The 17,642-nt window shown below is 37.8% G+C and overlaps 1 protein-coding gene across 1 annotated transcript in view; it reads right to left on the bottom strand.

Annotated features, from left to right (window-relative positions):
- CWC27 (CWC27 spliceosome associated cyclophilin) overlaps positions 1-17,642 on the bottom strand; it is a 265,435-nt gene that overhangs the window by 26,478 nt on the left and 221,315 nt on the right. Inside the window, exons 12-13 of the mRNA XM_021007224.2 lie at positions 15,745-15,854; positions 7,320-7,423 (exon numbers count right to left, since the gene is read on the bottom strand). Of these exons, the coding sequence (XP_020862883.1) occupies positions 7,320-7,423; positions 15,745-15,854 (214 nt within the window). The remainder of the gene's footprint in view (positions 1-7,319; positions 7,424-15,744; positions 15,855-17,642) is intronic.

A 17,642-nucleotide genomic window follows, 5' to 3' on the forward strand; every position in this document is an offset into this window, starting at 1 on the left:
AGTTTAATCTGTAACCTTAGTTTACCTATAAAATCTGTTTAACTAGGTTTGTTTATGTATGAGAGTATGACTGTTTAATGAAGTTTGTTCAACTTTGGAAGCATGGGATTATGGATCTGTCTTTTCTGTAACTTTTATGGCCTAAGAGGAATGTACAAGATTGCAATATGTAAAAGAATTATTTCTCTGTCTTGATGTAATTTTGGCTATAAAAGGCCTTGTTAGAATCCTAATGATTGTTCAGGTTTACTGTTTTTTTCTAAGGCCTGAACACTTGAGCACAATAATAAAAGCTAGGTTTTTACCTCTATAATTTCTGCAGTGTGGTAAATATATTTCAGCAGCACTTACCTACCACATGAACTCAGAGAGGAGATATTTCTCCCATAACAATTTCAACATGGATTTAGGCTATAAATTTTCAGGTCAAACGTAGATTTAAAAATATGGAAAAAAACTTGTGATGAAACAATATGGTGAATGGTTAAGAGTGCCTAAGTTTGAAGCCTCCTCTATCATCTTTCAACTTCTTTCTTCCTAAAAAAAATTTTTTTTTCAATAAATAGGCAATTTGGTATTATCAGCAACTGTGTTTACTGTGAAGAAGTGAATCACTCCAATAAACAGGCATTACAAAATTCTGTGGAGACATTTAAAATAAACATTACCACTTAGCTTATGATGTCAATAAAATGAATGACACTGAAAACATTGTCTAGTGACTAAACGTAAGCTTATCCAAAATTCTGGAGCTGTCTGTCTGAATGGCCTTCTCTATTTTGTTCTGGTGTTTGATGCTGGATATTTACTAAACGGGTCTGAAATCTTTGAATGGTTTCCCAGGGGAGCTGCATGTAAATAGCTTGGGGGGTTACAATTAATCACCTGGACCTCATGTCTCACCATTCACACAATGACCTCTTACTCTATCACCCTTAGGGTTAGTGGGACATGAGATTAAAAAAAAAATTCAAATGAATGAAGGGAAGGGTGAGTGCTTTTCACATATTTTTAGAATGATAACCAAAACGGTGTGGCTTAAAAAAAAAAGAGAATACTTTCCTTCAAAGTCTCTTTTGGCTGCTAAATTCCATTTCACTTTTTTGTGTTCCTTTATAAGAAACTTAGTATGTTACGAACTGCTGAATGACATTGGATATTCCCTAACATCCACTCTCGGAAATGCCCATTTTGTTGTGTAAGGAGCAGGTGGCTTTCTTTTTAATAAAGCTCTCCAATTCGCTGTCAGACACAACCTCAGCCTTTTCAGGGCTAACCAAGCTTTATCTGACCAAACACAAACTGGCACATGGACTTCATCCACACAGTCATATGAGTCCCTTGGCCGTAGTCTTCTGACATGTGTCTAATTAGTTTTGTAAATTCCAAGCTTAGGGAAGGATTCTCTGGCCATTGCATTATGTGATACTGTGGGACTCAAGGGGCAGAGTGGCAACGAGGCCTAACACAGCTGCTTGACAGTCCACTGCCAGTCACTGCCACCAAATAGTGGCACCATCTTTCCCAAGAAAGAATCTTAGAAATTTTTTTACTTAAATTTTTCTATCATGTGCTTCTGCTTAGGTATCCTAATAACACTTCCTCAAATGCCTTGTTACACAGTGAAATCTGGTAATAATTATCAAGCACCATACACACTGTTTACAATAGAATCATATTTCTTTTTCTTCTTCTTCTCCTCTAGACTCTCTCTCTTTTTTTCTTGCATAAAAAGTAGAACACTGCTGAATAGTACCCAAATGTCTGTTGTACACCATGCCAATAAAGCAGCTCAGCCAAAAATGTGAAAGGAAAAGTTTGCCAAGTAAAAGAAAACATAACAAATTGGTAATGGTTTCTATCTTGACAGAAAATGAAAATGATCCCTCAATGTGTGGCTACTCATGTGGACACATAAAAACGTCTTAGAAGCAATCATTTTACCTCAGATAACAGACCCTGACAGTATAGTACAACACACTGGCTGATTTTTCACTTCTCAGAAAAGCAGCAACCATGACCTACCAAATGGTCTAGGAACCATGTAATTTATGCATAACACACACGCACATGCCATGCCCTCATAATATTTGCTACAAATCATCCTAAGCATATGACTTCTTTTTGTTGTACTGAGATACACTTCACAAGAGAGGGTCTAAATCAGAAGAGATTTCTTAAAGCTGAATTAGCTTAACTTGAACAAGACTTTCCAAATCAACTGAGGGCACTGATGGAGGAAGAAAATGATTCCATGCAAGCACTGATAAGCATCATTTCTCTGTATGTATGTAATTTATACTGCAAATGAAAAAGAGCATGTAAACTGTATTAACAACACTAACATTCTCATTGCTTCATGAAAAACTCAATCATCTCTTTAGGAACAAGTTAAATTATGGCCACCATGTAACTCATATAGTCCTATAAAGGACTACACATGCCACAGTCGCTTACTATGTGTTAAGTAACCACAGTTATTCTGAAAGAAACATTTGCTAATGCTCCCACATATGTACAGTATCCTATGAAGTGGGATACTTAGGAGATCATAATGGAAGTTAGAAATAGGAGTGCACCTACTCAAGACTTACTAAACATTCTCTTAAATTATTTGCTTTTATTTCTGAAGATCAGAGAAGACTGGCTAACATCAAGGACTCATTTCTGTAGGCTGAGGGTTTTACATTTTGTTTAATACTCTAATGAAGGTGCTAAATTTATATTTTATGCTGAAAATATAAATATAAAAATATAAACATGTAGCTGATATCTGAAACTCATGAGGAATAAAAAAAAATGGGAGATCATAGAATAAAAGAGTTAGGAAGAACCTTGAAAGGGTATATGTTTTGCCAAGTTTGAAAGTCAACTTTAATTCTGTGGGTTATAATTTTCAAATGAAACTTGTGGGGTTTGAATTTGTTGGTGACTTTCCTGTTCAATAAAAAAGGACTTAAATGGCTTATAAAAAGGTCAAAAAACAATTATGGGGCACCAAATAACTCTTATAAAAAACATTTTGATGACTTAAGTGTAAATGAATTAGAAACACACGGATCATATTTCTCTTAAAAATAAGTATGGATTTAAAAATAAGGGGAAAAGCCATGGAATATTTTGTGGTGGCTGAATCCAAAGCATTTGAAAGATATTCTGAAACATCCAAGAAATTGAGGTGAAGTTAAGCTTGTCTGGTCATAAAACAAAACCAAACTATAGGGTTTGCCTGTATAATGTACAATGATTACAATGATCTATTTACACAGATATTCATATAATCAACATTTACTGAGCCCTTACAATGTAGACAGAACCAAGGGGAGAAATACAGGAAATAAGTTATAGTTCTTACCCTTGAAAAACTTATAATTTGATGACACAGATATGATCAACACAAGTGTGTATTTACATAGATGCATACACATATGACAGAAATATATGCGTAAGATACATGCGAACAGACATATGAACAAATGCTTTCAGTTTGAATGAAGTGATTAGTGTGACTTCATGAATGAAAAAGTATTTATTAAGGGCTTACTGTCTTCAAAGTACCGCACTCTAAATGCCAAGAACACAATTAGAAAAGCAGAAACTATCCCTATTCTGAAGAAGCACACATATAAATAGGGGGAGATGATACATACAGGAGGTGTCTACTGCAAATTAGAGGGAAAAGTCCAATGATCCTTAGAGTGCAAAAGCAAAGAAGATGGTAACACATCTTTAATGTCATTTCCTCTGACAAAATCATATCCTTTTCTGGCGCTGAACTTTCTGATGGTGACAAGGACTCTGGTGGGGAAAATTTTCTTTTCTGAGTCTTTGGTGTCTACGGTTGCTGATCTCCACTAGGGTTGCTTCCCTGTGGGCTGGACTTTCTAGCAGAACAGGAATCTGGGAGAGAGAAGATGATTCTTTTCCTAGGGCTCTTTGGCTTATTTCCTCACTGGTGGTAGCTGGTCAGAGGCTGGTGATAACCATATCAAAGATACTCTCCTCCAGATTCCATCAATGATGGCTACAGAGGCCAGGCTATAGACCGTTGGGCACTGCTATTTCCAGTGCCCTTGGGTTCTCTATCAAAGTCTGAAGGGAAGTGGTGGATGAAGTGATAACAGTGGTTTGGCTTGTCTGGCACATGCTGTTTCTTATCCCTCTCTCAGGTCGCTTTGCTAAGTGAGGTTGGATTAATCTCTATCATTTGATTTGTACCAACATCTCCAAATACTTATAAAGTTCCAAATATATGTCAAGTTTGCACTTGTTTGTATTCTTATGTTTTGTACTCTTATGTGGATTCTCCCCAGATTTCCCCATTAGATTGTAAACTCCTCTTCAAGGGCAGTGGACATTCATCTTTGAATTTCTCCTTCAGGACTCTTAACTTGCTAGTGCCCAACCAACCTGTTGATTGACTAATTTTATGAAGAACTTGAGTCAAGAGTAGGATGCTCAAAGAGGGAAAATACTCAGTTTGGTGGAGAGGAAGGAATATTTCATTTCAGGCTGCAGCTATGGCATATGGATGGCCCAAAGGCTAGAGAGGTGAATCATATGTGTGGGAGGTTAATTTGCTTAGCTTGTTGAAAAGAAATTGATCCAGGGTGTAGTGGGAGAAAAGGCTGGTTAGGTTAGAGGAGGCTTTGTATACTACACAATAAGCAAAGTTGAGGAAAGAACAGTTTGATGACAAAAAGAAAAATTCTCATTTTTTTCTTTGGCCATCACTGAATAAAAGTTAAGAACAAGAGAAGTAGGTGCTCTCATATTCATTATTTCATAACATGGCTTTAAAAGCCAGTGAGGTATTCAAAAGACAAACATGGTGACAGGAAGTAGAGATCTGAAGAAAGATTCAATATTACAGAATTAATAAATAGGTTTTTAAATGTTGAGGAGCATGAAGAAGAGAAGGCATATGTTAGGGGAGCTCTTTGGGTCTATAATGGACAGACGACACCTTTGGGAGATTGCTTTTACTTAACAAAAGAAAAGTAAATTATGAAGGTTTGCCTCTAGATTAAGACGTCCCGTTACCTATGCTCATCAGTCTGTCTGATAAAGGATCAGTATTATAATGCTACACGCTAAATCAGAGATGTCAAACCTGGAGAGACCCACAACATTCCTGAACATGGCCCAACCCGATTAAAATGTAATTGGGAAACATTTGACAAGATAAATAAAACTACAATATAGATATTGTTGATACGTGGTTTTTTAAGTCAATAAGCAGTCTACAGGGATCCTTATGTAGTAGCCCCCATTTCTATCTGAGTTTGGCACCACTGTTCTAAATGACTGAAGATGCACCCTGGAGCTGTGGATTTTGTGGTGGTTGTGGTTTGTTCTTCGTTCTTGAAGAGGACCATGACATCAGGGAGATGATGACATGACTTGCAATTGAATGAGTGAGGGAGGGCTGTGCAAAGTCACCACCCTCACTTTCTCTTGCAAAGCCATCTGGGTGCAGTGGCCATATATTGATCAGGAGGACTGAAGATGTCCAGGATGCAGAGGGAGACCTTGGCCTTTTCAAGCTAAGGTCTTTTCAAGTTCTCACTTCGAGTGAGGCAACTACCAATCAGTGAATAGGCCTCTTTAAGAAGTGAGTCAAGGGATAGCCCCTTTCATCATCATCATCATCATCATAAATCAAAGTGAGAGGGGAAGACCCTCAGGGTTGCTGGCCAAAAGAGTAACAGTTACTGTTTACATTCACTCTGAGCCAGGAGGGTGCCAAAAATTGGGATTTTAATCCTAAATTGGTGATTTACTATTTGTATGACTCTAGACAGATCGTTTTATCTTACTGGGCCTCCATTTCCTTATCTTTTAAAAGGAGATTTTATTAGATAATCTCTTAAGAATTTTCTACCTCTGAATCCTATGACACTAAGGAAGTTCCAGGTAAGAAGTTAAAATACTGGTCTGAGCTTCTAGGATGGACATTTCTTGTCCTTAAAAACTGATGATTAATTTAATTTCATGAGTGTGTCAGCAATGCCATCCCCCCATTTGATGTATGAGGAAACTGAAGCTTTCCTACTTAGGTTGAGACAATAAGTAGTACGATGGAGAGGAAGAAGCACTGGACTGAAGGTTAAGAAACTTGGGTACTACTCATGGATCTGGAGCCTAGTCATTGTTCCTCATGAGCCAACTGACTGCACTAGGTCTTGTTTCCTTTATCTGCAAGATAAGGATGCTAGACTAGATCCGTGTTTCCTGAACTGTATTTCATGGAAACCTGGTGTTCCATGCAAAGTAAATATGGATTCCACGAGAAAATTTCAATGGTATCAATATTTTGCCTTCTAAAGATTAAATATGAAGTTATATATAAAAATGCTTGCTACAGATGATGGGGGGTGGGTATGAAAAATGTCTTCTATTTTGTTCCGCAATTTCCCTAACTTCCATTTCTTCTAGAGATATTCCACAAACCCACCCTCCCCCACCAACAGCATTTATGGATTCATTGATACATTTCAAGCTCAAAAGTAGTCTGTAGTCTGGGAAATATTGCTTTAGATGAACCAATGCTCATTATTTGTTATCTAAATAGAAGATTTTCTAGGTATCAGAAAGGAAGCCAGGAGCAGAATTTAATATGCTGCCAATCCAACAAGTGAAGCATGAACAGAGCCATCCCCTGAGGAGAGAAAATGTTTCCAAAGCTGCTTTAGTTCAGAGGAGCATCCTCTGCTTTTCCAAACTCCACACATTCATTTCATGCTACTTTCCTGACTCCAAGTCTTTGCTTACACCATTTCTAATGCCTAGAATCCCCTTCTTCCTCTTTACCTGCTGACTTTCTACATACCTCTTAAAACCCACTCACCACATGTGCATTCCTCCGAGGAGGCAATGGCTTTTTCCACCTCAGAGCTCACCAAAAATTCTGCCTGCACCTCTCATGCACTTACCACATACTGTTTTGTATCATAATTATTTGTTCATGTGTGGTATCCCCTTTTCCTAGTCTTCAAATTCCATGAAAACAGGGACCACATTTTATCTGACTTCATATTTCTCTCAACACCTAGGGATTGCATGGTGATATGAACACTGTAGGTAACTGATACATGTTTGTTGCACTGAATTAAATTCCCAGTCAGCTTTTTTTTTTTTGATTTTTTGGCAAGGCAATTGGGGTTAAGTGACTTGCCCAGGGTCACACAGCTAGTGAGTATCATGTGTCTGCGGCCACATTTGAACTCAGGTCCTTCTGAGTCCAGGGCCGCTGCTCTATAAACTGCGCCACCTAGCTGCCCCTTTAATAGTTAATTTCAATAAATCAAAGCCCTTACCATCCTTCATCATCTTCCACTTCAGTTTCAGAAGTTTCATTTTCAGGAGTTTCGGAGATGGCTTGAGTGAGCTTAGATTTAAACTGATTCAACAATGCCAGTGTCTGAAATAACAATAAAGTCAAAAAATTAACAATGATATTGCTGCTTTTAAAAATATTTATTATTATTTGAGAAAATCACATTAGGTATAAATGAAATCAAATCCTTATGGTAGTATAATTCCTGGATACAGTTCTACCTGGCACACAGTAAGTGCTTAATACATGTTTTCTTTATGAATTCATTCACATAAAATGTCTTGAGATTGAGAACTAGACAGAAGTTATGAGATGTACTATGAAGATCTTGTCTACATGAATTCTTTCTAGATTTGCACTGAGATTTCTCAGTCTCGGATGATGGCTCTGTTTTGTGTAGGAAACTTTCTCCTCTCTGTTTAATGTTTTGAGGTGGGGGAAAAGAGACTCAATTTTGGGAGCTTCAGTACATAAATTTACTCTGCATAAATGGTAAATTTATATTTAAAATTTTCTACATTTCTCACATTCATATTAACTATCTTACTGACACAACACTTTGAACAGCAAGACAACTGTTTTATCTTTTTATATTTACAGTTTTACCAAGAGATAGGTCTATCACATATATAGCCAACTCTCAATTGTCTACACTTAAGGTGATCAGACACATATTCATTAAAATGACCCAGATATCATTTCACTTGACTATGGGATATGTTTGCCTTTTTTTTGCTTTTTGGTGAGGCAGCTGGGGTTAAGTGACTTGCTCAGGGTACACAGCTAATAATAAATGCTTTTTTGTTTGTTTGGTTGGTTTTTTTGTTTTGTTTTGTTTTGTTTTGCCTAGGCAATGGGGTTAAGTAACTTGCCCAGGGTCACACAGCTAGTAAGTGTCAAGTGTCTGAGACTGGATTTGAACTTAGGTCCTCCTGATTCCAGGGCCAGTGCTCCATCCACTGCGCCACCTAGCTGCCCCATGACTATGGGATACATTTAGAAAAAACATAATTAAACATTCACCTATTAAGTTCCCCTGCTTTTGGCCTCTACGTCCTCCGCCAGAGCCCAGACTTGGCTGTGGGGTCAGGCAGTCACACCACTAAAGTATTGGAAGAAATCTGTACAGTAGATATGCCATCTCATCTTTTATCTTTATTTTGTAGAATTTTTTTCTTGGGTTGATCATATAATATCTCTTAAAAATAAGTAGAAGTAGTAACTATCATCAGCTTATTTTTACCAATGAAGAGCTGGGCAGACACAGACCCTAAGTGAGCTAGCTGCCTGTGGTAGCAGAGCAAGTCAGCATCAATGCTGGAAGTAAGATTCCAGTTCTCTGACAGTCCAGTGCTCTATATTGCCAGAAACACAAAATGAAAATATAGAATCCCACATCTGCAAGTTTTTAAGTTAATGAAATTCCTAAAATGGAATAATGAATTTGATTCTCCAACTTATAGGCTAGATACCAAGCTTGCATAAACCTAGAGTGGGCTAAGTTTATAAATCAGGAGATGGGGCAGAAAGAATTCCAACTCTGCTAGGAGCGGAGCAACAGTTCTCATGCACATGTAGTTCCTAGGGCATCTGGGGTGCAGAAGAGGCTGTGATTTGTTAAAGTGATTTAGTAATAATCTTTAATTCCCTGCTACTCACAATGGATGCATGATTTCTAACTTAACATTTCTCTACTTCACCAGGTATAAAATTCAATTTGAGGAGACAATCTTTTCCATGAAGGTTAATGGATACTTTGTTGTGCTTCTGTGCACAATGAGGAAAAGAAAATAGAGCAGAATAACACCAATCACAAAATTAGGTGATTAGGCTAAAAGTCACAAACAAGCAATTTTCAAAAGAAGAAATGCAGACTATCAGTAACCATAAGGAAGAATGCTCCAAAATTTTAATAGTATGGCAAATGAATAGTAAGACAAATAGAAGGCTTTACTTCACACCCATCAGATAGCAAAGACAACAACGGAAAAAAGGGGAAATGTTACAGAGGTTGTGAAGACCAGCACACTAATAAACAGACTGGAAGAGCTGTGAATTAGGCCAACTGTTCTGAAAACAATTTGAAATTGAGTTTTAAAGGTCATCAACTGTACACAGCCTTTGTCCCAGTGATATCTACTTGGCATATACTCCAAGTAGGTCAAAGAAAGAGAGAAAGGTTCATGTGTACCAAAAATATTTATAGCAGTACAGTTTTAGTAGCAAAGAACTGGAATGAAAGTGAGTGTCCACTGATTTGGGAATGGCTGAACAAATGACGGTATATGAATGAAATGTAATATTACTTCACAACATTACTTCGCTGTCAGAAATGACAAATATGAAGAAATGAGAGAAATTTTGGAAGATGAGAATGACCTGGTTAAGAAAAAAGTAAACAGAACTGGAAGAACATTTTACACAATGATCATGATAATATAAAGAGAAACAACATGAAAAGACTGTAGAACTCTGATCTCTCAGCAGAGAGATAATGGCCTCTATGTGTGGAATAAGGCATATATTGCCAGACATGGTCAATGTATTTATCTGTTTTACTTAGTTGTACTTATTTATTAAAAGGGAGGGTTCTACTAAGGAAGGAGGGAGTCAACTGAAAATGATAATAACGTACAAAAAGGAAAAGACAATAAAACATTTTTTAAAAAAATTAAGTGACTAATCAATATCCCGATATGCCCAGTCTCTTAAATAAGTACACATTATTAGAAAACATATGTGACAGCTTAACATGCATATAGTTACTAATGGAGTGTTGCTCCCCCTGCCCCCCAATTATTTAGTAGATCTTAAGTGAGAGAGATAGTATCAGTTCTAGAATCTAAAGACAGTCAACAGCAGAAGGCCCAAATTTTGATTGTAAGCAACAGTGATGGGCTTGTTTATTTTTTTTTTCCCCCAGATGTTTACACGCACAAAATACTAGTTTGATGCCTCATCAGAGTGTGGAAGCTGACTGTGGGTTCTTGAAGACTAAGGTTTGGGAGGTGGGGGAAAGGAAGGGACTAAGAATATGTTAAACATGTTACAAATAATTCCTTTCCTGTGTCATTGAGGATTAGGTGAGATCATATCACAGTTTCTTCTTATACTGAATTCCTTATTGATATGGGTAGTGTGGTAAGGCAGCAATGGACAAGATATGATTTATAAGGAGGCTGATTTTCATGTGTGGTGTGCGCAATGAGTCTCAGTTAATAGTCACTGCGCGAATGTGTGATTTTGCCACCCGTATGAGAGAGAAAACACTTGATCTGGAAAGGAGGACCTGGGTTTGAAGCTCTGCTGCTTGCTATCTATGTGATCTTCAACAAGGAACCTCACTTCACCTCCTGCTTTGGGCCTACATGTTCTCATTTGTAAAATGAAAAGACTGGACCCGACGACTTAAGTCCTAATCTCAAGATTCAGCTCCTTCCAGCTCCAGATCCTATGCCATACATCACTCTGCAAAGTTTAATGCTCACATTTGAGGTGGCAGTCTGAAAACAAAGACATGAAGAGAGCTGGTAGACATTATGGATTTGAAGAGATAGAGATTTACATTTCTGTAGATGATGTACTGCCCATCAACCACAGGGTACACAGAGATTCTATTGTATGTGCTACGCTAATGTTTCTCATCAATTTAAAAATAAAATCATGAGGAGTTCAAGCTAATGTTCTTTCTCTATTTTCTGGCAGTCTGGCACAGGGAAAAAAGAATTCTATTTGGAGTCAGGCAAGCTGGGTTAAAATCCAGGTTCTGCCACTTAATACCTGTGTGACCTTGGGTAAGTCACTGGACTTCTCAGTGACTTAGGTTCTTCATCTGAAAAATCAGGAGATCGGATTACATGGCTGTGCTGTTCTTTGCTTTGTAAATCCCAGTGCCTGGAGCACAGCAGGGGCTTCAGTTGTCCTTTGTTCTCAAAGAGGAAAAAAATCACATCACTATGTTGGGGTCAAGCTACAGAGTGTCCAACTGTGGCTGATCAGACCAGTATGAGCACAGAAAGCTCTACCACAGGTTGGGCACAAATAGTCCACGTGACATTTGGAGTGGAGATGGCTCTAAATTTGTACATCTCATGTTTCTTTTGAGATACTGCAATTGATGTGGATATGCTATGCTGGTAGGGCCTGTGCCAATGTCTCCCATATCTCACAATCAATTCCAAAGTTCTTCAGAGAGACTTTGAGAGTGTCCTTGTATTACTTCTTCTGACCTTCATGTGAGCACTTGCTTTGTGTGAGTTCTCCATAAAATAGTCTTTTAGGCAAATGTACTTTTGCCATTCTAACAATACGGCCAGCCCTTTGGAGTTGTGCTCTCTGAAGCAGAGTTTGAAAGACTGGCAGTTCAGCTCCAGAAAAGACCTCAGTGTCCAGTACCTTATCTTGCCAGGTGGTCTTTAGAATCCTCCTAAGATAATTCAAGTGGAAGTGATTCAGTTTCCTGGCATGGCACCGGTATGTAGTTCAGGTTTCAGAGGCATACAACAATGAGGTCAGCACAATGGCTCTGTAGACCTTCAGTTTGATAGGTAGTCTGATACCTCTTCTCTCCCACACTTTCTTTCCCAAACACTGAGCTAGCTCTGGCAATGTGAGTGTCAACCTCATCATCTATGTGTAGATCCCTGAAAAGTATACTGCTGAGTAAGTGAACTTATCCACAGTCTTCAAGGTTCTTCATTTGTTGTAACTGATGTTTCCAAATGTGGATGGTGTGGTGCTGGCTGGTGGAGAACCAGTTAATTGTTAAGCTACAGTTAGCATAAGCAGCCCAGAACTGATCTATGTCGTGTCTCAGCTTTAGAAGCAGCATTGAGTGCACAATCATCTGCAAACAAAAGGTCACACACTGACTCTCCCTCCACTTCAGTCTTGGCTTGTAGCCATTTTAAATTAAGCAGGGGCTTAACAAATGCTTGTTGACTGATTTCAAAAGCCCCTCCTAGTTTAAGTCTTCAGTATAGTCAAATTTGTTCCTTATCAAAATGGTTGTGGATGCATTGTCGCAGAAGATAGAGTTAAACGGAGAGTAAATATTTAGACTGATCTGGGAAACATTTTCTGTTATAAAAAATAAAGCCATAAGGAATTGTGACATCACCCTAACTTTCCATAAATATCTCACATCAATCAATCACTCAGTAGGAATTTATTAAGTGCCTACCACATGTAAGGCACTATTCCGGACAACAGGGATTGAAAGACAGAAATGAAATAGTCCCTGCCCTCAAGGGGCTTGCATTTCATTGACATAGACAAGGTACATATAAAAGTACATGTAAAATAAATACAAAGTAACTTTCGGTTTTTTGCCCCTGGGCAGCTCTCTAAGATTATAAGTAACAGATGAATTACTGATCTGCAGTCTTGGAGTTTCCACACTGAGACTTTGTTAAACTGATAGAATCCCAGGTTTGGTCCCAAACTCTCCTCTCCGTATTTTACACTTTAGCCAAATTGGACTAAAGAAGAATCCACTGTTTTAAACTCTCATTATTTTTAAAAAGCAACAGACATCTCATATACCTGAAAGCCTCATCTCCGTGGAGCATGGAGAAAACTGTGGAGGCCCCTCTTTTTGCAGATGCAGGACTTGAGACCTCTCTAGAAACTGAGATTAAACTTGCATCTTTCTCTTAAATTGAAAGGGGCCTGGCGGTCTGCCCTCAGAGCCAAGTGGATGTGGGGTTAGCATGTGCTCAGAGAGATGGGGTGGTAACGAATGAAAAACATACCCCTGGCCTTTGTTAAAGGCCTCCTGAGTTTGAGATTTGCTTCTCTCTGGCTGTTTTACAAAGGCAATAGAGGACAATGGGCAGAAAAGCAAACAGAACTAGAACAGGGCAGATTTGAGGCTGGGTTGGAGAGGATCTGCATGGAGGCATCACTACTTGGCACCCACAGAAGAATCAATTGCTCCTTCTTTTGGCTTTCCCAGAAGGAATGAATGATGAACCACTTGCAGCATGGTTCCTCACCACAACAAAATCCTGTTAGAAGCTGCTCCAAAGACATGTGCCGTAGAAGACCATATTCACTGGGTCAACAAGGTCTCCTTTGCATGAGGGTTATTTCTTAGTAAATTGCAGTGGTAGAGTCACCACCATCTTTCTAAAATAAACCATTTAATGGATTTTACAGACAACTCTTTATAGTGGTGTAACACTTTACATACAATGTCTAATGGATCTTCCTAATGACCCTGTGAGGTAGGCATTGTAAGTATTATGACCTCTGCTCTACAAAGGAGGGAGCTGATACTTGGGTGACTTGCCCAAGGTCACATAGGTAGCCAGGGGAATAATCAGGATTTGAATTCTGGTATCCTGACCTCATGCCCAGTACTCTTTCTACTAGACTAGGTGCTTCTTCAATTCTAACGGGAACAAGGCAATGATGTACGCTTTGTCAGCTCCATGTGATGTGCTACTTCTTTTTCATGAATGGTATATAGTAGGTTAATTCTCTACAATTACAATTTCCTCTATCTGATTTTTCTGTTGAAACTTCTATGATTGATTTCATAGCTAAGCAATGAAGCATAAACTTTTCTCAACAGTAACTAGGTATCATTTATTATGTAGTTCCTGATTAGACTAATTTATCAAAATAGGGTGATACCGATTAAGTTCACTTTTATTTTGTCTACTTTATTTATGTGACTAAATAGGCATGGTTCTTCAACTGGAGTAGCTTGAGAAGAGAGAGCAGGATGTACATAGCCACACTGAAAATAAACACAGGCTTTTTGGAGTGCTGCAGTTAAAGGCAACCACCTAACATGATGCACAGCATGAGAAGTTCATTCCATTAAGTCTTAAATATCCCACTGACTATAATGCTATGCTAATTGTGGAAATGGTAGATTGGCTTCCTGTCTCTTTTCTTTCTTTGTTTTTTGCTTCTGATATTTTTCAGCTTCATCAAATGTCACCTGCAATGGAAATAAAAGCATTCTATATTGGTGCTACTGTGCCAGTCTGTGATCCCAAATCTTGTTTAGGTCAGAATCCCAAAGAGATATTCACTGGAGCTAGATGGCTATGCCAATATGGCAAGCTGGCATGTGAAGAACTGGGTTTTGTGATTCCAAAGGATCTGACAATCTGTGGTTCTGCATGGCTGTCACCCTGTAAGCCTAAATTGATACATAGATATGTACATGTACATACATGTATATGTGACCTTTCTTTCTGTTTTTAACTTCCTTGCTACCTATGACCTAAGAGTGGGATCTCCAAACCAAAAGTTATGGTCATATTACTAAGTTTTTAAGCATAATTCCAAATGGTTTTGCAGAATGGTAGGACAATTCACAGCATCATCAACGGTGCATTACCGAGACTGCTTTTCTAGAGTCTAACATTCATTATTTCTATCTTTTGTCATTTTTGTAAATTTTCTGGGTAAGACAAACTGTTTGGATTTCCATTACTCTTATTATTAGTGACTTGGAGCAATTTTAAACATGGTTGTTAATAGCTGGTGGTTATTTGCTAATTGTTCACATCCTTTGACTATTTATTTTACAGGGAAATATTTATTTTACAGGGAAAGGTTCTTGATCTTACCTATCTAGACTAATTCCCAATATACCTTGGATATAACATTTTATGCAAAGATTTCCCTCCAAATTATAGTTTCCCTTATTATCCTAAGTACACTAATTTTGTCCATGAAATAACTTTTCAATTTCAGGTAATCAACAGTATATCTTTTCTTTCGATGCTTGGTATAAATCTATCTTGGTTATAGTGAATGATTATTTGGATTTCATGCTGTAGCCTTTTTGTTAAGATTTTATTTATATTTTTACATCACTATTCATTAGTGAAATTGGTTTATGGAATTCTTTCTCTGGTTTAGGTATAAGAATTGTATTTGTCTAATAAAAAGAGTTTGGTAGGATGCTTTGTTTCTCAGCTATTAAGAATAACTTGGGCATTAGAGGTACTAAGTGATCTTTAAATGTTTGATAAGATTCATCTGTAAATTCATCTACACCACAGTTTGGTTTTTCCTTCGACAGTTTCTTTAAGGTTCTTTCTAGAGAGGCAGTACTTTCCAGACAAAGAATTAAAAAAAATTTTTTTTTTGGGTTCAAACTGATGATTTCATTGGAATAGGGAACTATTTCCTCTGCTAATGCAGAGCCTACTCTGAAACTTATTGAGGCACTGAGAAGTTAAGACTTGCTCTGGGTCACACAACCAGGATGTATTAAAGGCAGAACCTAAATCCAGGCTTTCCTGACTCCAAGTCTGGCTCTTTCACTACTTTCTATACTATGCTACTTTTCCATAATCAAATTAAGATACATTCAACGTAAAATCAAGATGTAGCCAACCCTTTCAGGCATGTCTCTGGAAAGGCTTCTGAACAGTTACCTGTTCTTCCCGGGATGATCCTTTTTTTGGCTGTTGCTTCTTTAAAGCTTCATATTTTTTCTTTTCTCTTCGATATTCAGCAACAGCATTATCTGAAGCATCATCTTCCTCTGAGGAGTAAATGGATATTTAACACAGTTAAAAAAACTAGATTTTCACTTCACAAGATTATTCTAGGATTGCTTGTGCTCATGGCAACAAAAAACAGCACCTGGCCAACAAGATATAAATCTACCTGGTCAATAGAGAGAAGCATGAAAAGACTTACATGAACTGTTGAAAAGTGAAGCAAGGAGAACAAGGAAAACAACAAACACAATGAGTACAGCAATGTAAATGGAAAGCACAATAACAACTAAATAATTGAAAGTGAATGTAAATAAAATACATAATGATCATATCTGACTACAAAGAACAAATATGAAAAGATTCCTCCCCTTATTCCTTCAAAGAGGAAGGGGGGGGTCAGAAGTATGGAACAGTGCATATGGCATCAAATTTTTTCAATATGTTGACTGGTTTTTCTGATTCTCTTCTCCCTCCTTCCACTTTTTTTCTATTCTTAGCAAAGGCATGCTTTTGTGGAGGAGGAAGGTGAGGGATAAAGGGAGAAATTTAGGTGATTAAAAAAAAAGGATGTCAACAGAAATCTACAAATCTACTAAATCTGCAAATTGAATCCAAGAGCTTGACTCCACTAGAAGCCTTTTCTCAACTAACATCAAATACCCTCCAACTGACCAATTAGATTTCCTAATTGCTTGAAATTTTCCCTTTGTTATTTACTACCGATTTTATGTTCAAAGGGTTGTCAGTGAAAAGTGCATTATTGGTTTCAATTTTTATAGCCAACATGTTTACTTTAATTGGATCATTTATGAAAGGGATGAGGAGACCCATTCTTTGATATCTGACCAAATCATCTGGTGTCTGTCGGTATTTGATAAATCCACTATTACCCAACAACAACAAAAAGAAACTTGAGGCCATTTCCCTCAGGTCATTCTTCTCTACCTTAGATCTCAAAAGCCACCAATATCATTCCCCATTCTTTACTCCAAATCTGATAAAGGTGGTCTTCTCATCAAGGGTTATAATATCTCTATACCTCTGATCACATCCTCTCTTGTCTTTTGCCCCAACAATAATTATTTCCTCTCTAATCGTTTATTTCCATTTGTCTAGTAGCTCCCACAATTGCCCATTTCCTTAAAAACTCTTCCCATATCTCTCTATCTTTTTAATTTCCAAACCCAGAGAAGGAGCTGTTTCTATTCTTTGCTTGCCACTTTCCTTCCTCTTACACATTTAAACTCCTTCAGATCTGGCCTCTAACCTACCTCACTGAGCCTGCTCTCTCTAAAGTTACCACTGATCATCTCTCAAATGCCAAATCTGATAGCCTTTTCTCAAGCCTCATTCTTCTTGACCTCTCTGAAGGGCGTGACACTGTTGACTACACTTCCTTCTTTGTGTTTCTGTGACTATTCTCTCTTGGTTCTCCTCCTACTTATCTGACCATGCTATCCCATTAAAAAAAACAAAAAACAAAAAAACAACAACCACCCAAACCACTTGACTTTGCCACAATAACTTGTAAATAGTAGGTACTTAATATCTGTTCCATTTACATGGTAATCTTGAATTTTAAACTATTGTCTTCTTATCTTTCCTTCCTTTCACTGCTACAGACTTCTACAAATGTCTAGATTCAGTACTTGTTCAGGACTAGACCTCTTGAAATTTAGCTTCTCATTCACAATTCAACTAAAACTGTTCTCTCCAAAATTTTTAACTTCCTTCTCCTCCTGGGCACTCTTGTAACTACTCTTTCTCGTCTTCCTCTAATCGGCTAACATGACTTCTCAGTGTTTCCATTTCCCATTCTTTTAGCATAG

The sequence above is a fragment of the Phascolarctos cinereus genome, unplaced genomic scaffold (genome assembly GCF_003287225.1).
Source record: "Phascolarctos cinereus isolate Bilbo 61053 unplaced genomic scaffold, phaCin_HiC Scaffold_4;HRSCAF=312, whole genome shotgun sequence".
Classification (NCBI taxonomy): domain Eukaryota; kingdom Metazoa; phylum Chordata; class Mammalia; order Diprotodontia; family Phascolarctidae; genus Phascolarctos; species Phascolarctos cinereus.